Source organism: Gossypium hirsutum, chromosome A07, assembly GCF_007990345.1.
Source record: "Gossypium hirsutum isolate 1008001.06 chromosome A07, Gossypium_hirsutum_v2.1, whole genome shotgun sequence".
NCBI lineage: Eukaryota > Viridiplantae > Streptophyta > Magnoliopsida > Malvales > Malvaceae > Gossypium > Gossypium hirsutum.
This window is the reverse complement of record NC_053430.1, coordinates 45853207-45874311: the sequence shown is the minus strand read 5'-3', so window position 1 is coordinate 45874311 and position 21105 is coordinate 45853207. Positions and strand designations below refer to the sequence as shown.

At 33.6% G+C, this 21105-nt stretch overlaps 1 protein-coding gene across 4 annotated transcripts; it reads left to right on the top strand.

The window, feature by feature from the left end:
- Window positions 1-1559: 1559 nt before the first annotated feature.
- LOC107956302 (chromatin modification-related protein EAF1 B) lies at window positions 1560-16539 on the top strand. 4 transcript variants are annotated; one of them, XM_041118139.1, is made up of 24 exons: window positions 1572-1916; window positions 2164-4281; window positions 4406-4460; window positions 4534-4628; window positions 4723-6181; window positions 6266-6385; window positions 6576-6842; window positions 7483-7668; window positions 7866-7946; window positions 8188-8245; window positions 8316-8827; window positions 8916-8969; window positions 9434-9491; window positions 9600-9790; window positions 9891-9944; window positions 10030-10110; window positions 10392-10517; window positions 10635-10751; window positions 11731-11819; window positions 11962-12177; window positions 12341-12629; window positions 13318-15071; window positions 15274-15341; window positions 15871-16539. In XM_041118139.1, the coding sequence occupies exons 2-22, from the start codon at window positions 4139-4141 to the stop codon at window positions 13741-13743; spliced, it is 4677 nt and encodes a 1558-aa protein (XP_040974073.1). In that variant the 5' UTR covers window positions 1572-1916; window positions 2164-4138; the 3' UTR covers window positions 13744-15071; window positions 15274-15341; window positions 15871-16539. The 4 variants fall into 4 exon arrangements, with proteins under 4 accessions (XP_040974071.1, XP_040974074.1, XP_040974073.1 ...); XM_041118138.1 differs by lacking the exon at window positions 15871-16539 and having other exon boundaries at window positions 13318-14092; window positions 14185-15071; window positions 15274-15822; XM_041118137.1 differs by lacking the exon at window positions 15871-16539 and having other exon boundaries at window positions 1560-1916; window positions 4073-4281; window positions 15274-15822.
- Window positions 16540-21105: the final 4566 nt, after the last annotated feature.

Genomic DNA, 21105 nt, shown 5'->3' with positions numbered 1-21105 from the left:
TTATTGTATTACAGGATCTATGTTTCTGTTTTGGAGTATTTATTAGATACCAATCAAATCCCAAAGAATCTTATGTCAAGATAGATAGAAGAATTATGAGATTTGTTAATGGAACACTAGATTTTATAATCTAGCTTTCAAAAGATAACATAATGAGCTTGGTTGGGGTATAGTGATTTGATTAGGTTGGCAATGTGGATGATAGAAAGAGCACATCTAGAGCTTGTTTTTACTTGAGATTCGATCTTGTATCATGGTAAATAAAGAAACAAGAATCAAGATCATTGTCAACAACTAAGGCAAAGTACATTACAGTAGGTAGTTGTTATGCTTAGCTCTTTTGGATGAAACATGTGATAGAAGATTTTAGAGTGACACTTCCAGTTATAATTTCATAGTATGACAATTTAAATTCCATCAATCTATCAAAGAACCAATGATACATTATAGGACAAAGGACATAGATACCTGCTATCATTTCATTCAAGAATTAGTAGAAAATGGCATTGTAGAATTAAAATATATGCCTACTGAAAATCAATTAGATGATCAAAGGCAGCTGGTTTAACTAGGTTTGAAGCCTTGAGAAGTTATGTTGGTGTGCATGGAGTTTAAAATTTAGCAGTTGAATAAAGGCATCCAAATGTTAATTCTTGATGTTGTTTTAGCAAGTGGTTATTTTTGGTGAGTTTTTGGTTCAAAATCTTTTCTTTTTGGTGGGTAAAATATTTTGTAATTTTAACTTTCCAAATTTTAGAGGGGAAGTTAATAAAGACAATGGTTAATGGTGATTTGGGTATTTAAATACCCTATTAGAGTTACAATAGGGTTCTTTCACTACTTTTCATTTTAACAGAAACTTAGACTCTCCAAAAATCCCTATGATCTTAAACTGTCTTTTGTTCCAAAATCCTTTCTTTCTTGCTTTAACAATTTTTTTTCTTTTCTACAATGGCTTGTGTTAAAGTTACATTTTAGGAACAAATTCAATTTATTGTCTCGAAACGGTGTTCAATCTACTGAAGTAGGTTAATCAAATGATAGTATTGCTTCCAATAAAGCTCAACAACTGTTGGAATCTTCTGTGCTCGATGTTCCAAATGCAATCAGGGAATAGTTTCCATTACAATTGGCATTGTTTTCTAAAGGAAAGGTTCCTATTGCTGAAAGGGCCTCAGTAATTATTGGTTCAAATTAGTATTTAAACTTGGCTTTTGGTCTATATTAGTACTTACATTAATTAATTTATTTGAATCCATTTGAACTATGAAGTCAAGTTAATGTACTAATTTGAATCAAAAGGTCAAATTCAATATCTAATTGGACCAGAAACAATTTAGTTATCAAATTGAATATTGATGCCAAGTTTAGATAACTATCTGGACAAAAAAAAAAACTTAAGGTACCGGTTTGAACCTTAAAATCAAGTTTAAGTACCAAAATATATATTTACCCAGTGATAAAAAAGCCCAAACTTAACCAAAAAACCCCCTTTTGTATCGTCGTCTTCCTGAAGTTAAAAACCCAGGCCCAGTACTCACTGAGACGACTCGCATAGTAACCCCGAAAATCAGCCTAAATGAACAAAACCTACACAGGAAGAAAACCCACGAAAAAATATAAAAATAAATCCATTTTTCTTATTTTGAGTGCCAAAACGAACAAAATTTACATGAAGGACTTTTAATAGAGGGACTCGACAACGTGCCCATGGCTTGCATTTGCAGGGAGGTGTCGTATTTTAGGATCATTTCATGTCGTTTTGATTGAGGGCAGGACGTTGAGGAAGAGTTCGAAGCTTAAAAAAAGAAAAAGCCTTGGACAGAGATAAGGAGAAGAAACGAGAGTATTAAAAATAGGGCAAACGTTTTGCTATGCCCTATCTCTCAATTTTTTGACTCAGTTTCCTCATTCAGGTTATTTTCGCGCCTAATTTTCTTTTTTTTTCCTTTGTTTTGGAAACCCTAGAATATGGTCAGTGTTTGAAATTAGGGCACAATTCCATTGATTCAATGCGTTTAGGGTTTATCTCGTGGTTTATACACACATTTCAATTGAATGCTTGTGAATTTGCGGGGCAAGTAGTCTTCTTATATGTTTATTAACATTACTTGGAAGTTAAATGCTGGCGCAGTTCTTTAGGCTCTTTGTTGTTTTATTCAGCTACCGATTTTCCACTTCTAGTGGTTGTGTTCACTGGAATTTGAAGAAACTTGCTGGTGCCAAAGCTCTTTGCGTTGTTGTTTGGAATGCCAATAAATCCGGTACGAGGAACAGAAATCAGCACATAAATCGCTACTTCCTTAAAATCTAATTTGATATGGTAGTCTTTTCGATCTAGGAACAAAATACAATTAATTGGAACATAAGACATTTTTTACAAAAACATAATTAAATAATAGTATAAATATGTATAAATTATTAAGAAAATTAATTAGTTTTTAAAAAAAAATTAATGTTAACCAATCATTATAGTGTTTACAAATGATGTCAAGGAAAAAGAAGAAGCATTTTTTGTTTAATTAAAATCCTATTATTAAATATAATTGGTTAAAATGTGCCATAAGTACATGTCTTCTCCATAAATTTGGAATTTAGTCTGTGTACAATTCCAGGAATTTAATTCCTCTACTTTTCAAATTTAGAAATTCAGGTCTAATTGTTAACGTTGTTAAAATTATTTTGTTAAATTTTTTGTTGTGACATTTTGAAATTAAAAAAAAAATAATCGCATGGTGACCATGTAATTAATTAAAAAAATGGCTTTGTAATGAACATGAATGTAACAAAATAATTTTAATAGTGTTAACAATTGAACTTAAAAATTTAAATTTGAAAAGTATAGGGACTAAATTCTTGGAAATAAAAGTACATGGATTAAATTTTAAATTTACGAAGAGTACAGGGACTTATGACATTTTAGCCTTAATAATTATATTTCAATAATTATTTTTTAAATCTTATAGTTTAAGTTCAGCTTTTGCCCTTTTAACTATCAATTTGCCGGGAAAAGAATAATTCTCTGCGAAAAATTTTCAGAAACTCTCTCAATCTCTCTTACATTAAATCACTTGCAAGGGTAAGAGAAAGCAAGAAACAGGTTTGCTCACCCACTGACTTTTGAACTGTATTGTTTTAATTACAGGTGAAATTACTCGTTTCTATCTTCAAGTTCATGCTTTTCTATTTATTAACAGGATTGTAGATTTTCACAAATTGGATTGCAAATTGTCCAAGATTTTGAACATGCCATCCAATTCGAAAATCCTAGGGGGATTAGCTTTTTTGGTACATGCTATCGTCTGTCTCTGTGTATGCTTATGCATGTATGAAGTGTGATCGTCAGGTGGCAGTGATAGCATTGCTAATTTTCTGTAATTTAGCTTTGCTTTTGGCATTCCAATTAATGGCAGACTTTGCATTTCCTTTACGGGGCGTTTTATCTATCCAAAATTTAGTGGCAACCTCTCCCATACAAGTACAAGTTTGTTTTCTGTTTTTTCAATAGATATAAGGCGGTGAGTGAACTTTGATAACCTTTTGAGATAATTTTGTTATGTTCAGTTGCTGTGAAACTACTATGCTGGATTGGGAAATTGAAAGTTGAAAGATTTGCAATCAATATTCTTTTGATGATCTATTTATTTAACAGCTCACAGCGGAGAAAATTAAAAAAGAAGAAGTAGGAAGCACCTTTATTTCCCTGAGAAGTGTTAATTTAGAATAATATTGCCTCAATCTAGTTCAAGTCAGTTTGTTTTGCACTTAGTTCTTTTCCTTGAAAATCTTTGTACAATGATACTTCTTATAGTAGTCAGTGTATAAACTTCATGCATAATTCTTCTCTTTCATCTATTCGTTTCCATTTGTTGGGTGTTCTACTTTTGTTTTTTGCTGGGGGTTTTATACATATCAGTTTGATGACATCAGTTTTATACATGAGAATGTATAAACTTCCTATTTTTTTGATTATGTTGAGTGACTTTGATGATATCAGTTTGTGCATTTTCTAATTGTTTCAAGCTTGATTCTTTTGTTGAGTGAAGAAAATTATTTTTACCATCTTTTGTAGGTATTACCAACACTCTTCTTTTTTTGCATCGATGGGAAGCCCCAGCCTGTAGATATTTAGGTAGGGATGCATGGATGTAACTCAGGACCTGCACTCTTAGTAATTGCTGAGATAGGATCCATGGGATGGGTGGTTGATGGTGGAGTTGGGATTGATGTCAAAACTTCTCCATGCAGAGCAGCTATTGAGAAAGCTCAAGCAGAGCTTAGGTGATAATTATGTTTCACTTTTGTTTACTCATACCCTATTAATTTTACAGAAAAGTGCACTTGGTTCACATCCCTATGTACAGGCAACTTATTTTCTTTCGTTTTTTGCTCTTGTTTATAACAGGCAGGAGTATGATGTTCGAGAGGAAAGGAGAAAAGAGCTAGAGTTTCTTGAGAAAGTATGCGTTTTTATCTTCTGCTGCTTCTGATTTCTTATAGATTAATATTCACCATAAATCATGTTGCCGTCAGGGTGGCAATCCCTTGGATTTCAAATTTGGCAATGCAGCTTCAGTTAGTGTCCCGTCTATTTCTTTCACCGATCAACAAGCAGAACTTCTTACCTGGTATATTCTTTGTACTGCTGTGTGCTACAGAACTATGGTTCTAAATTGTATTGTAGTAAATAACTTATGCTTCCTCTATGCATAATTTTTACAGTGAAGCAAAAGGTAGTTTCACACCAACCATTTCAACTCATGGTGATTCCATAGAGAGTAGTGGTAGACCACCGGTTCCTGCAATTTGTGAACCTAATAGTGCTGATAATCTCTTGCTTTTTGATGGTGAAAATGAGTTACCTGGATGTGAAAGGAAGTCTATGCATCATAAGAGGAATAATGTTGTTCCATCAGAGCAATCTTCTCAGATAAATGGGACTCGAAATGCTAAGGAATCAGAAGATTCAGCTATTTTTCGCCCATATGCTCGAAGGAACAGGTCCAAAAAAAATCGAGATGGAGTTCGATCATGTTCAACAGATATGGTTCAGGGTCAAGGTGGTCATGGTTCTTTATCTGCGCGTATAGCATCAAAGGACTTGAAGGCTTCAACATGTGAAAAAAATGACCAGAAGGAAAAGAACATACCTTACACAGATACTCCAAAATCTGCTATTTCAAACGGTGATTTGGCTTCGAGGATGATAAGTTCTGATAATCTGTCGAATATGAAGTGTGGGCTGGCTGTGGAGGAAACTACTGACCAGTCAAAATGTTATCTATCTGAAAGCAAGGTTGATGTTACAGCTTCCAAAAGCTTCATAGATGACTTGCCTAATGAACCTGCCCAATTGGTGGCTAATGGATCTACAGTTAAAATGGCTTCTGAGGAACCTGATCTTGTTGGAAGGAAGGAGCAGGTAGTTCCAACTGGTCTTGAATCTTCACCTGGTATGGGTGCAGATGCAGCAAATGCTGACAATGAAACAAGTTCTAATCAGCTAAATGAGTTTATTGATCCAAATAGAGATATGAAAAACATACCAAATGAAGGAAAAAATTACGGTGCAGCTATTGAGACAAAGGGATTAGATTCAGAGTCCTCTTGCACTCAGAACAGCTTAAACACCTACGTAAATAATGATAATGATGTGTGTATTAATGCAGAAAACATTGACTCTAATGGAAAGCCCGTGGAAGAAGCATCAAGAAAAGAGGAGTCACTAAACTCATCTATTGGTGAATTGGCAAAAGAAACCAATGAGATCAAGGCTGTTGATAATGTAGCTGTTGTTCCTGGTAGTATTACTTCTGTGAATCAAAAGCACACTCTTAGTGTTTCTATTATCAAAGTGGAGGAAGAAATTAGATCTGAATTGCAAAATGAGCTGACTTGCCCTTCCTACAATGAGGTGCAACGAAGCAGTCAAGCTGTATCAGAAGCTGATAGGAAAATTAGTTCTGTGCCTGCTGATAATTCTAGTTCCAACAAGGAAATTTTTCCTTCTAGTAAGCCTCTAGGCTCAATGGATAATGCTATTTGTGAGGTTCCTGAGGTGACTTTGTCTGAAAGAACCTCAACTCCTATTGCTGAAACTCAATCTTGTTTGGATAATCATGTGAAAGTGGTGGACAAGGCACATGAAGATTCCATCTTGGAAGAGGCACAGATTATAGAGGTGTTCTGTTATAGTTGATTAAGCTCTTTTTTTTTGCCCTTCTAATCTAAAGAAGCTTAAAAGGTCTGGAACTATGGTAAACAGGCTAAGCGGAAAAGGATTGCTGAGCTATCTGTTGGTACTTCACCCTGGAAGAATCACCAAAAATCTCACTGGGACTTTGTCCTTGAAGAAATGGCATGGATGACAAATGATTTTGCTCAGGTATTATTTTAGTATAGAATATAAGTTCGATTTATTTATGCATCCTTCTTGTTCCTTTTTTCTTTCTTATTAAGAGCTTTTTAATTTTATTGCCTTTACTCAATCAATGTACCTGTATTCAGTTGACTAGATAACGTATTGACAAAATTTGCCTGTAATCTTCCCCTTTTTGTTCTTTATGTGCTTATAGGAGTGTCTTTGGAAGATGACGGCTGCTGCTCAAATATCTCGATGTGTTGCTTTTACTTCGCGATTGAAACTTGAAGAACAACATCAATATTCGGAACTCAAAAAAGTAGCATTAAGCCTTGCTAATGCCGTCATGTACTTTTGGCATTCAGCAGAGGTGCTTCTAAATAGGAAAGATGCAAGTCTTGGCCCAAAAAAAAGTGGCCATGATTTAGTGCACTTACCAGCCAATGAAGTTCCTAAGAACATGACTGCAAAACTTGATATGGTACTGATTATAGTGTTGACTTCAATTGGTCTTTAATTTTAATCAGTTTGTGCATGTCTTTCTTGTGATGATAGTAATGATTATAATTTTTCACATTTAATTTTCTGTAAAGCTTTGTGCTAGTTTCTTTTAAAATCTTCAGTTTCAATAATTGGTTTTTATGATCATTCATATCAGTTGTATGCTTATAAGTTATATTCTTCAATACATGGAATCTCTTGATAGGAAGGTAATTTCACTTGAATTTGGGAGGAAGTGACTTATTTTAAATATGGGGGTTGTGGGTTTTAGTCTTCTTTTAATTGTAACCTTTATGAACCTTCATTGTGATTTCTAGTAAATACGATCTCCATGGTTTTTTAAGTGTATTGGCTTGCTGAGGTTGGTGGACTATTTGATGATTGAGTTCACAGGCTCTGGATGATAAGTTAAATTCAAATTCAAATGCGTAAAGGCCTTTGAATTCCGGAACTGCAATCCAAGTATATACTTAAATATTTGGAATTGGGTTATATGTCTCAGTTGGTTATCCTGTAAAAATTGCCAAATAGTTCCGTCATATTCATGTTCTATATTGTATCAGATCCTTGAAATATTGTACTTTCTTTCTCATCTTTTGGTGCAACACGTTATGGAGCAGGATATGAATGAGGACCAGCAGCACTTTGGAAATAACAGTAAACTTGCTATTCAGGCATATGCTCTTAGATTTTTGAAATATAGCAGCTCCTCTGTTTCCTCACCTCAAGCTGAAGCTCCAGCAACTCCTGACATGATATCTGACTCGGGCATTATGGACATTTCTTGGGATGAAAACCTAACTGAAGTATGGCTTAATTTTTCTTAGCTTTTCATGTTTATTTACTCATTATAGTTGCCTTTCAAATATTGCTTTTTGATTTCTCTTTTCATCGGTTGTAAATGTTTAAATCTGCACACTCAGTTCTGCTGTTCTTATCTTGTGGAAATGTTTTCTTATTTTTACATTCTTTGCTCTTACTTTTTTATGTACTTCATGTTTAGGAAAGCCTCTTCTATCCAGTACCTTTAGGTGCCATGGAAACCTACCGAAGATCTATTGAATCTTATTTGATACAGACTGAGGTAAATATAGGTCCTTTTAATGAGTTTATACATGTCCTTTGTTTTGTTTCCCCTATATATACTTAAGGGCACGTACTTCTTGACTGAACTGATGTTGTTCATCTGGAAATACATCAAAGTTATCATGGAACTATACATCTATGCTAATTTACCAGAGAGCAGCTGTTGGAACTTCTGATCTATCTTCCTTACTAACACTCTTCTTTCTTCATTTCTTTTTTTTGTTTTTTTTAACCCCTAGAAAACTGGCAGTAGTAAGCAAGAGGAGGTTGAAATTTCTGTTTATGATGCTGGGGCTGGTAATAATTTGTATTTTCCCTTTCTTTGTCATTCAATGGTCTTCTGTTCTTACTTCTTCTTTAAATTCAGAGTTTGGATATGATGACTTTGTGTGTGATGAGGAAGAACGAGAAACAAGTACTTACTATTTTCCTGGAGCCTTTGAAGATAGCAAATCATCGAAATTAAACCAGAAAAAGTGGAAGAAAATAAAATCATATCTTGCAAGACCTTATGAAATGGGTGCTTATTTTCCACATAGACACTGTGCCCAACAGTCGATGTTGATAAGGAAAAGGCCTGCTAGCAGTCTAAATGTCAATCCAATTCCAATGAAATGTGTGCGTACTGGTTCCAGGCAGAGGGTTTTAAGTCCATTTAGCAGTGCACCTGCTGCTGGGAGTTTACAAGGTCCAACAAAAACAGATGCTTCTAGTGGGGATACTAATTCTTTTCAGGATGATCAGAATACTTTGAATGAAGGATTCCAGATCCAGAAAAGCATGGAGGTTGAATCAATTATGGACCTTGAAAGGCAGCTTCCATACGACAATGTGGAAACACCGGTAAAACCTACAAAGAAGAAAAAGGCCAAGAATCTTGTATGTAGTTCTTCTCTTTAACTGACATGGATGGTTTTGCTATTTGCCTTCATAGTTTTTAAAGGTGCCTGAATTTTGTGTCTGGTAGGGTTCTGCATACAATCAGAGTTGGCAACTGGAATCTACCGTTCACAATGAGAAGGTGAATTTTGTTATTTTTATCATGCCAACTTGCTCATCTTGATATAAATAAATTTATTCTCTTTGCTTCATCATTTTCTTTCCATTAAAAGGATTACCATATTCATTTTATTGTTTAAGAATTTAAAATCTTTTATTTTTCCGTGTCTGGATGTGTTATTACCATGTTAAGGTTTTTATGGATCTTACTTCAAGTGTAATTTTACCTAGCATGAGTCATTTTTCAAAGGTATTGCTGGTTTTTAAAGTCATCTTCAATTTTACATCAGAACAAGTGTATGCAGACCAAGCTGACATCCTACTTCCCATGATTGATATGAGGGTCTCATAACTGTTAAGTCTTTTTCTGCAGCATAGAACTTTATTTGCATGTTCTTCGGCTCTTCCCTTTTGTTCACCAAATTTTTGTTTTATGTGCTCTTTTCTAATTGATAATCACATGTGATGCTGCTCTTTCTTTCGCAGAGGGATAATTCCAAAAAGAGACTAGAGAGTCATTATTTCGATTCTTATGGGACCAGTGGTAAAGCTCTTTTTTCTCATATTTGATTTAATTGTTGGTTACTAGGTGGGATATATCTGCTGGTGTCTTGTTCTACACCCTTAACATTTTCAAATGTCTTTTTATTAGATTTATATGGGCAACGTAATGCCAAGAAGCTGAAGATAATGAAGCAACAACCTGATAATGCTTTTGACTTCCCTCCAAGTGGAACCATCCCTTTTCCAGCAGGGTCCCAAAAGACTAATATGTCCAACCCCAGCAAAATCATTAGATTAATTCATGGTTGTGACAAGGGTAGAAAAGCCAAAACTCACAAGGTATCTTGTCTTCACCCATTTCTTATGGTCTGGTTGATAATTTGCTTCATATTCGTCATAGCTCTGGTCTAATTATTGAAACCATGTAAACTTCTTCCAGATGTCTGTTGATCTGCCTGGTTCTGGTGGTTCATGGTCACTATTTGAAGATCAGGTTAATATTTTCTAAATATTTTCTTGAAATTATTTTTAAATCACCGTTAGCAACCAGGTCTTTAGTGTTACTGTATAATATTCAGGCACTTGTTGTCCTTGTACATGACATGGGTCCAAATTGGGAGCTTGTAAGTGATGCCATCAACAGTACCCTTCAATTTAAGGTTAGCGCTTGAGCAAAATGTCTTTACAAATATATTCTGTTACTCCCATGTGTCTGAAATAATTCTAAATTGCATTGCAACCAATGATGTGTCTATTGCTCTAAAAGTGCAACTTGTTCATTCATTGATCTTTTTGAGCAAAATGATTTGTCTATTTCTTTCTATATCTAGGGCAACCTTCCTACTTTTATTTTCTTCTTTTTACCCTCACCTTGCTCGTCTCTTCCACTTTCTTCATTCCCCATTGGGCAACAATCTCCTGAACTTCTCAATGCATCCAGTGCATATTCCGCAAGCCTAAAGAATGTAAGGAACGCCACAAGATTTTAATGGATAGGAATGGAGATGGAGCTGACAGTGCTGATGATTCTGGTTCTCTGTCATATACATTGCCTGGCATTCCAAAGGTCCTCTCTCTTTGAAAAGCTAGTAGATTTATATTTTTTGTTAATCTAGTAATAGGGTACATATTCCATGAAGCTAATTTCTTCTATGATGGATTTGTACTTCTGTATTTCCTGCAGGGAAGTGCCAGACAGTTGTTTCAACATTTGCAAGGACCGATGGAAGAGGATATTCTTAAGTCGCATTTTGAAAAAATTATGCTTATTGGCAAGAAACAACAGTATCGGCAGAGTCAGGTACATATTTGAATTTTAGAATGCATTTCTTTAATCTCTAGAGAACCTGACATGTAGGTAGTTTAAGAACAAATCAATATGATTTACTAGTTGAAGTTTAGTCTTTATCTTCGGCAATTTCAACTTTGTAGTTTCTTATGAGTTTGATGCAAATTCTGACTATTGGCTTTTGGAAAAATTTTTTGCGATGTTAATTTAATTTCTGAAGGTGTGTGGGCCTTAAAATATACTAGATTTGATTGACTCCTGTTCTTTTGAAACATTCGAATCTATGCTTCAAGGAACTAGGTGAACTGACAACATTTACATTCTATTTGGGCTACATGATCAACAGCAGTGTGATGTCATCCTTTTTAGTGATAAAATATGTGGATGATGTTGCACATGTTGCAGTCAGGGTTGTCAGTGCTCCAAAACTGAAATGAAAGTGCTGAATTTTCAGTAAGCCATGCAAAAATTATGAAAATAATGATAAGATGATAGAAGCAGACCAGTAGTCTCATTGTCCTCTACCTCTTAACTTAAAAAAAGTTCCTATTAATGCTACTTGGATAAGTGGAAGAGCAATAAAAAGTGCTCTGTTGGTTAAAGGTGACATCTTCTCTGCTTCCAGTCATAGAATAGAGGTTTAATCAGCATCCATGGTATTTTTTACTACATTGGAGATTATGAATTTTAGATTCAGCTGTCTTTAAACTTGACATGTTCCCTACTGTGTGCTGCATTTTGTTCAACATGGAGGTTGGACTCTTAAACAAAATTTCAACCTAAATTTATTGTACCATAAGAGAAATTTCACATTCTGTTTCAAAATTGTTTTAGCATTCAGTAGTGTGGCTAAACATATGGAGTTTATCAAAATCTACAGTCTTAATACTTGAAACCAGTCCTGGATTTGTCTTTACCTCACCTTGATTCTTCCTAACTTTTCTGACTTGGCCTTTCTATCTTTTTGTGTATTGTGAAACATGATAACCAGGATCCAAAGCAGATAGTGCCAGTCCACAATTCTCATGTTATTGCTCTTTCAAAAATCTGCCCGAATAACCTAAATGGAGGAGTTCTAACGTAAGCCTTGCTGTCCCATTTTTATTAATTTTTTGGCTTGTTGATTCATTCATCTTGATTAGTTTTGCATTTTAATGTTATTCATTGTTCTTGTTGTTATGCTGGTGCTTTATCATTTTTAATCTTCTTGATCTGGATAAAGGCCTCTCGATCTTTGTGATGTCATTGCATCAAGCCAAGATGTCGTACCCCTTGGATATCAAGCTTCTCATGCTGGTGGTTTAGCAATATCAAATCAAGGAGTTGTCGGATCAATGCCTCCTGCCTCTGGAGCAAATTCATCACTGCAGGGATCTTCTGGAGTGGTTCATGGCAGTAATATATCATCAGCGTCTGCCCCACTTAATGGATCCGTGAGGTACTAAGCTAATGTGTAGCTTGCGTCTCAATGCATGCACTTCACATACAAATGGCATAAATTTTCGATCATATTTACTCTTAGGGATGGTAGATATGGTCTGCCTAGAGCATCTTTGCCAGCTGATGAGCGGCTTAGTCAAAATTTACCTGGATTCTGGCAGGAATATGCAGCAGTCCAACTTATCTCTACCTGGAGCTGTTTCCGGATCAGATCATGGGGTTCGCATGGTACCCAATAGAAATGGTGTGGGCATGACATGTGGGATAAGTAGAAGCATGTCTATGTCAAGGCCAGGCTTACGAGGAATGGCATCATCAACAATGCTGAATTCCAGCTGCATGCTCTCCAGTTTGGTGGGAATGCCAAACCCTGTAAATATGCACTCTGGACCTGGTTCTGGTCGTGGAAACTTGATGTTGAGGCCTCATGACACTATGCATATGATGCGAGTAAGTTATTTACTTTTCAAAAAGCAGTATGATTAAGTCTATGCTTCAACATATTATTGCAGTATGTGCTTCTTTTATTCCAATGGTTAATTGTTACAAACCAATTATCAGCATTGATATTTCCCTAAATGATTATTCTATATTATTTTTTAGTTAGGCCATTTCCACAGTGTGGTGATCTCAATCCTACATGTCTAAATCATATTTGATATTTTGTGTCAATTATGGTAGATAGATGTTGATCAAATGCTTTGTGATAGTTTATTAATCTCTTTGGTAATTGCAACTTCGAATGACTGAGGATTGCTTGCTGCGAACAATCCCATCATAGTGAATTCTTTGCAACTGTAAACCTAAAATTTACCTTTTTCGAAAGTTCTTTGGCTAACAAGCAGAATGAAAATGAACACTGGGTATCTAAATAATTGCATTGTTTAGATGTAATGATTTCCAGTTCAAGAATTTAAAATAGGCTGGATGGTGTTCTGGCTGATCTCTAGGCAAAATTCAATTTGCAATCAGTTGTTGATATGAATAAAACTTTCTTTAGCATTGGTTTTGATAAACTATTATTCTCATATCTTAAGCTTTAAAGTATTGTGTACAGAAATGCATTTGCTTTGGGTTCTTTATACATATTTAACTTTACATTGAAGTTATGATAAACAATCAACGACATTGTATCCAGGAACAAGGGAACAGCCAGGGAATTCCTGCGTTCAATGGGTTGAGTTCTGCTTACACTAATCAATCAGCTGCACCACCTGTTTCTTCATATCCAGTTCAACCCCAGCAGCAGCAGCAGCAGCAAATGCCTCCACAGCAATCCCATGCACTGAGCAACTCTCATAACGCTCATCATCAGGGCTACAATCATGTTTCTGGGTCACAGCAACAAGCATATGCCATGTGCCTCACTAAAGAAAGGCAAGTGCAGCAGCAGCAGCTTATGCATCAGCAACAGCCACAGCAACAGTTTGCTGTATCTAGTGCATTGATGCCAAATGTCCAACATCAGACCCAACTTCCCATATCTTCTCTGCAGAATGGTTCCCAGATTCAATCTCAGGCTTCTACTCAGCCAGGTTCGCTATCCCCTCTAACACCGTCTTGACCAACGACTCCTATGTCATTGCAGCAACAACATAAACACCAATTGGCACCTCATGGGCTTGGTAGGAACCCCCAACCTGGTGCTAGTGGTTTGAACAAACAGATAGGCAAGCAACGGCAGCAGCAGCCCCAGCAGCAGCAGCAATTTCAACAATCTGGCAGGCACCACCCTCAGCAACGTCAACAAACACAGTCTCAACAGCAAGCCAAACTTTCGAAGGGAGTGGGAAGAGGGAACATGCTGGTGCATCAGAATCCTTCTGTTGATCCTGCTCATCTTAATAGCCTTGGTGTGGTCCCTGGCAACCAAGCTGCCAAGAACGGAGAGCAGATGATGCACTTGATTCAAGGTAAAGGCTTGTGTTCTAGGTCTGGTTTGAGTCCTGTCCAACAATCTAAAGCTCTCGTTTCTTCTCAATCTTCAAATTGTTCTGAGCCGCAGCAAAAGATATTTCCTGGGGCTGCAGCCCCTTCTACAAAGAAACTGCAACAAGTGGCTTCCCATTCTGATAATATTTCTCAAATGGTGCCTTCTGATCATACGCCATCAGCTGTGCATCAATCCTTCCTGCCAGCAGCCATGGGTCCAAACCACCAGCATTCACTGCTGCAATCACAAACACACCAAAAGCAGGCTAATCAAAACAGACCTGCTGTTCATAGGATGCTTCAACAGAGTCAACAAGTAAAATTTGAGCCTCCGAACAAATCTCAAGTTGAGCTAGCCCATGCTGACAAACAGACCTTGAACAGTGCTCCACAGATGGGTACAACCACAACCATGGAAATGCCCCAGGCTGTCATTGATTCAGCTAACAATGCAGTCTCAGTTGTTTCTCCTGCTGGACTTCAGTGGAAATCACCAGAACCAGAGTATGGTCCTGCTATGCCAAATGTGGCCACTGAAGTTGGATCCATAGGGAGCCCTCTTACAGATTCAATGGGTAATGATCCTGTACCTTCTGTCAGCCAAGGGTCAGGGCAGAGACAATTATCGGGTTGCTTACCCCCTGACAAGAATAACGTTGGGGCACAGTGGATGCAACAGCCACAGACACAATGATCTCATATATCACCACCTACTCAACAACACTTCCAATCACAAGAGCAGTCACAACAAGATTAGCATAATTCTTCCCAACAGCTGCCATCGCAGCAGTAGTCACTAATAACAACAGCAAAGCCTGATTCTGCAAGCAGTGCAGGGCAGCCTGTATTACAAGCCTTTTAATTTTAAGATGGAATGAAGCAATCTAGTGATGATGCAGTTCCAACAGCAGTGGGTCTTGCTATGATTGGTATGGAAGCTCTTGTAACCCCAGTGTACAGGTAAATACCGATTTACAGATTTAAGCAGATGCCATATGGTGTTATTATATGTTAGATTGGAGTACTTTATGCAAAAATATGAACATGTAGAATTATCATGTTTTTGTAAATTATAATAATGATAAATGGTAGCCCCTTTTGCTTAATTGGTTTGTTAAATCTTTTCTCTGACTATTTCCCTCTCACACGCACTCTCTTGCAGATGATGTTGGTTATTCCATCCATTTGGGTGTAGCAGTGTCTGAAACCGGAGGTTGCTATTTGCAGCAGGTTAGAAATTCAAAGGGAAAGAATGGACCGGTTTGTTCCTAGTTTTGTTTTAATTAATTTTTTGGAGGGTTGGGGGGGAAAAGGGGGGGGGAGGATTGTGTATATTACAGTTGAACAGAGAGTTAGGAAGATGGAGACAGATAGATAGATATAGAGGCATTTGTAGATAGGTCTTATCTCCCATTTCTTTCTTCCCGTCTTTTCCATGGTCTATCTGCTGATGTGGCTAGGGGGGCTATTTCTTTTTTTTTTTTTTGTTGGCAGTAGATAAAAAAGTGCATGTATTCTATAGGGCTTACAGATGAAACCAGATAGCAATGATTCTTAAGGGCAAAAAAGGCTTAGGAAATTTAATTTTGTGAATATTATTAGAATGAGACTGCACTGCCAGTGTCCAGGTTAGAGAGCACGCAATGAATTCATTGTAGTAATTATATTTTTACAGTCAGATTTTTCATAAATTCAAACTGATTCCTTTCCATTTCCTGCTGTGTTGATGAATGATTGTTTGATATGTTTCCAAATTAAGCTGGGACGGAGAACCCTTTTAAAGCTGTATTTCCAAATCTTTGATCCTTTTGATGAAAGAGAAGGGTAGGAAACTGCCTGAGCAGCTGACTTCCTCAAAAGAACATAAATTTATATGGTGTCGAAGGTGCCAATGTTTCTTGTGCGGATCGTGCAGCCATAAACAGTCAGAATAAAAGCGAGGAAAACAAAGTTTCATCATTGATGATGTCATATGGGAAACTCTTTTGAATCTTCTAAATCATTTACCACCTAAAATGGCAGTAAATGAAAAGGTGGAGAAGAAATACGATTTGTGATATATGAAGAAAAAGGAAGAAATTCACCCACGGTATGCTGTCAATAAATAAAGAGAAACATGAAATTGGGGGACCAAATGTGGAAAGTTCATAAAATGCTCCATGAGGGCGCTTGGTTGGAGGAAGAAGGGCCCGTCCCGTGTCATTGAGAGTTCTTGGTGTGACCCAAGCAATGGTGGTTATAAAATCATGAGGATGTAATAGAAATAGACATGAAAGAATTGTCTTTTGATCCTAGAAGCAACAAATCACTGAGGGCCAAGGAAATCATACATTTCCATTTTGCTTGTTATTAGCTGAGGGAGAATGAGAAGAAATTTCTTAGGTTATTATTATTATTATTATTATTTTGCATTTATATTTTGTTTTAATATTTGTTTTTTAGTTAGTTTCTTTTTGCAATTTTCTTAAAATGAAGGTGAATAAATATAATTTATTGGCTAAAAGGGTATATAAGCTCTTGAACTTTGCTGAAAAAATTAATTAAGTCCCTTTACGAAAATATACTTAATTAAACTCTCAAAACTTTCAAATTGCATTAAGCCTAGTAATCAACTCTTTTTTTTTGTTTTTAACTATAATAGTGCTCATTAATGGTGCCAAAATCGTGCTCCATGTCAGCAAAAAATAATAAAACAATTTTTTTAAATATTTAAAATTTGATTGGAAGAACTTGAACAAATAGTTTTTCAAGTTGATTTCAGATTTTATTTTTTATAAAAACATAAAAAAAATTGTTTTTTAAAAAATCTATAAATTTGTACGACATTATTGAAATTTATAAAATATTAAATAAAATTTAAAAAGTTCAAAAAAAAAATAAAAATAAAAATAAAATTTAAAAGTTCATTTTATAATGAATCTGGACATATAGTTGTTTAGCATCAAACTAAATCTGGACATTCATATGTTAAATTCATTCAAGAAGATTTTTCTAAATTATATAAAATTTAGAAATACCAAAAAATTATTTTTCTTTGACAATATAAGATGCTTATCAATGTTTTAATTTAATTGGTACCTTTTAAACTATATACAAGTAAAAAATTATTTTAGAAAATAAATAAATAAATAAATAAAAATAAATTTTAATTTTATTAATTATACATGCAAAGTTTTTTTTCCAAAAAAGTATGAATATGTCCAATTATTTGATCATTTTAGGCTACACATGTAAAAAAAATAATTTATACACATTCTTTTAAAAGGATATATTTACATTTAAAAAATATTTTACACGTAAAATTAATAAAATAAGTTTGATTTATACTTATTTATTTTCTAAAATAAGTTTTTATTTTTTATATATCCTAAAAGGTACCAATAGAATTAAAATATTGATACACATATCATATTTTTAAAGAAATATTATTTTTAAGGCTTAATGGTATTTTAAGCCCTCAAACTTTTTCAAAAAAATTAGGTCCTTCCAAACTTTTTGCACCAAATTGAGCACCTAAACTAACAAAATTGGCCAAATACTCTTTGACTAACATTGTTAATATTTAACATCAATGTTGATGTGGCTATTAATGGCACCGCATTAGCATCATTCGCTGACGTGATTGTGCCACATCAGCCACATCAGCAAAAAATAAAAATTTATTTTAAACATACTTTTTAAATAAGTACAAAATGAATTTGGACGAATTAGATTCAAGTCTAGAATTATAAAAACATAATTTTTTTTATAAAAATTATAAAAAGTCATTAAAATTGATTAAAATTATAATTATTATAAATTAATTAAAAATTATAAAAGTTATTTAAAATAATTTATTAAAAACCATAAAAATTTAGAAAAATAATTTATTAAAATTGTTAGAAATTAATTAAAAACAATACAATTTTATAAAAATATTTTTTACACACACAATTTATATTTATATTAGTTAAATAATTTAATAAAAATGAGAAAATAGTTTTTATAAAATTTTGGAAAAAAATTATTTTTTACAAAATTTTATGGTTTTTAATTAATTTCTAACAATTTTTATAAATTATTTTTTCTAAATTTTTATGGTTTTTAATTAATTTCTAATAATTATTATAAATTTTAATAAGTTTTAATGATTTTTTTTATAATTTTTATAAATTTTTCTATGTTTTTATAATTCTAGAATTATTCTAGACAATAGGGTGTCTAGATTCATTGTATACTTATTTCAAAAATAATTTTAAAATATTTATTTTTTGCTGATGTAGCACTGCCACATTAGCATCTGATGATGATGTGGCACTACCACGTTAGCAAACGATACTAAAATGGTATCTCTTAACACCCATGTCATTGATGCCGTTAAATATAATGGTCAACATTAGGCAAAGGGCCTATTTGACCGATTTTGTTAGTTCAGTAACTCAATTGGGTGCAAAAAGTTTGTAGGGAATTAAATTGATATTTTGAAAAAGTTTGAAGGCTTATAATACTATTAAACCTTTTTTAAGCTTTATACAATTTAGAAAAATCCTCTTGAATGAATTGGACATATGGTTGTCTAGAACCATATTCCAAATTCATTTTATACTTAACTTTTAAATGAATTGTATTAATTTTTTTAAACTTTTTGAATTTTTTAGTATTTTTATAAATTTTAATAATCTTTTACAAATTTATAAATATTTTTGAAAAATTAATTTTTTGTATAATTTTAGAAATTTTATGTCTGAAATGAATCTAACTTGGACAACCATTTGTCTAGGTACATTCTAGTAAAAAAGTTTAAATAACTTTTTTTATTTAAAAAAAATAAATTTTATCACGTTAGCAATGTCGCTAATGTGGAACACCACATTAGCATCATTAATGACCATATCAGTGTTCTAATGGTCAAAGATAGAAATTGTTGATTAAGAAGCTTAATTGATGCAATTTGAGAGTTTAATGGCTTAATTCAATATGTTTATTTCATAAAGAGGCTTGATTGATTTTTTCCGCCAAAGTTGAGGACTTATATACCTTTCAACCTATTTTATTTTAGTATTTATTTGTTTTCCGATTTTTTTTTTCTCTTTCATTTTATCTTTTATGAGGATATCAAAGTTGAATGTATAGTTTTCTCTTGTGCCTTTGAATCTTACAAACATTCATTTACCAAGAATAGGTAACAAAAGGGGCATGATTTGTGAAACAAAGATGTGCAAGAAAGAGAATGAAAAAAGTACATCAAAAGTAGATACATGTTGCTCATGTTTCAAAATAATCCAGATATAAAGTTTTGTTATTCAAGGCATTATTATTTTATTATAGGAAAATTAAATATTGTACATGATTTTAGCATTTCTTTTTTGGTTATAGGATAAATTTGTATAACAAGTATAAAATATTGAGAACAATACAAAAATGATAAAAAAAAATTGGATGTACTTGTAAGTATGGTAATAGATTTTTTAGGGTCACGAATAGATGTTGGATAATAAATTGATTAAGTTTGTGTTAAGATTTGTGCTTTTAGTGTAGTGGTTTCGTCGTAATTATTTGTAATTTTTTGAATACGTAAAATTACCACATGTTCATTTAATTAGTTTTTATATGTTTGTCCTTAATTTAAGAAAAATGTATAAACAAATATAAGCTTTTTGATTACTTAAGGCTCAACTAATATGAAGTTGTATTATATGACGGACTGTAATGTGAGAAGATATCTTAGTAGGTAATCTAAATTGCCTATAGTCTACATAATCAAATTGAGCAAATGATTCAAATAATGAAGAATCATTATGTTGTTTATAAGTCCAATTGCGCAAATAGCTTATCTTGGCTATCAAAGCAGGATTGTCACAAGAAAAAGAAACATAGATGTGATTGTATAGATTAATAAAACGTTAGACTAAAACAACTCAAGTTGAATTTATTTTAGACTCGTTTATGGATTTATTCACTCCTAACATTTATGTTGTGATTTATCTTAATTTTGAATAAGGGAATCACTATGCGTGTGACTTGTGCTTTAATATATTGAAAATATATTCTTTTAAGGTACTAGGCTGAAAATTAACATGTTGGGTATATCACTTATGTATGACATGACTTCACTCACAATAGTGGAATCATATTCTGAAAAGAATAAATACTATTTTATATGAAACGTGGTCATTAGTCATTTGTTTGGAACAAGAGACTAATCATTAATGTTTCTAAGTAATGATCATTTGGATCATTTGTCTAGGAAGAATGATCAATCGTTGTTGTTTGTAAGTAATAATCATTTTAAACAGAAGATACGGCGGTGATCATTAAATAGAATGTATTTATTAGTGTTGGTATGTAACGTTCATTTTATCGCAGAATATATAATGAATTAGGTGAACAGATTAACCTAAAGGGGTCAAAGTTATGGTAACATATGACAAGTAATATAAATAGCTAATATATAATGGAGAAATCAGTCATACTCCGTTACTAAATAACTTTGTAATTAATAGATGAGTCGAAATTTAATTAAAAATTATTTAAACTTGAATTATATATGTCTGCTAATTATTTTAACTTTGTACTATAAAATAATAAAATCCGATCAAATGTATGGATAAATTAAATTTACGAATGAAGAAATAACTTAGAGCCAAGAAATTCAACAGTCAAGCCCAGATAGGCATAAGTTCATGCTCATGAGCATCCATGGCGCCGAAAGCAATGCCTTTGTAACAGCCTGGTTTTAGCTAAATCGGAACAGTGGTTTTGAGACCACAAATACGAGGTTCTAAAATTATTTTAATATTATTTTTGGTGGTTATAGCATGTGAATATGTATGTGTGAAAATTCCGTGAGCTAATTTTATCGTTTGATAGCTCAATTTAATAAAAAGGACTAAATGGCGTAAAATACAAAAGTGGCATGCTATAAGTTAAAAGTGTTTATTTGATATGGTTTGTTATTTATGAGGTCCTTATGATGTTATTAATCCATTGATAATGTAATGGACATTAATAGGAA

Coding starts and splice junctions, on each gene's coding strand:
- LOC107956302 (XM_041118139.1), top strand. CDS start 4,139: ATGCATGGATGTAACTCAGGACCTGCACTCTTAGTAATTGCTGAGATA. Junction 4,461..4,533: donor AGCTAGAGTTTCTTGAGAAA/GTATGCGTTTTT, acceptor TGTTGCCGTCAG/GGTGGCAATCCCTTGGATTT. Junction 12,630..13,317: donor ACACTATGCATATGATGCGA/GTAAGTTATTTA, acceptor CATTGTATCCAG/GAACAAGGGAACAGCCAGGG.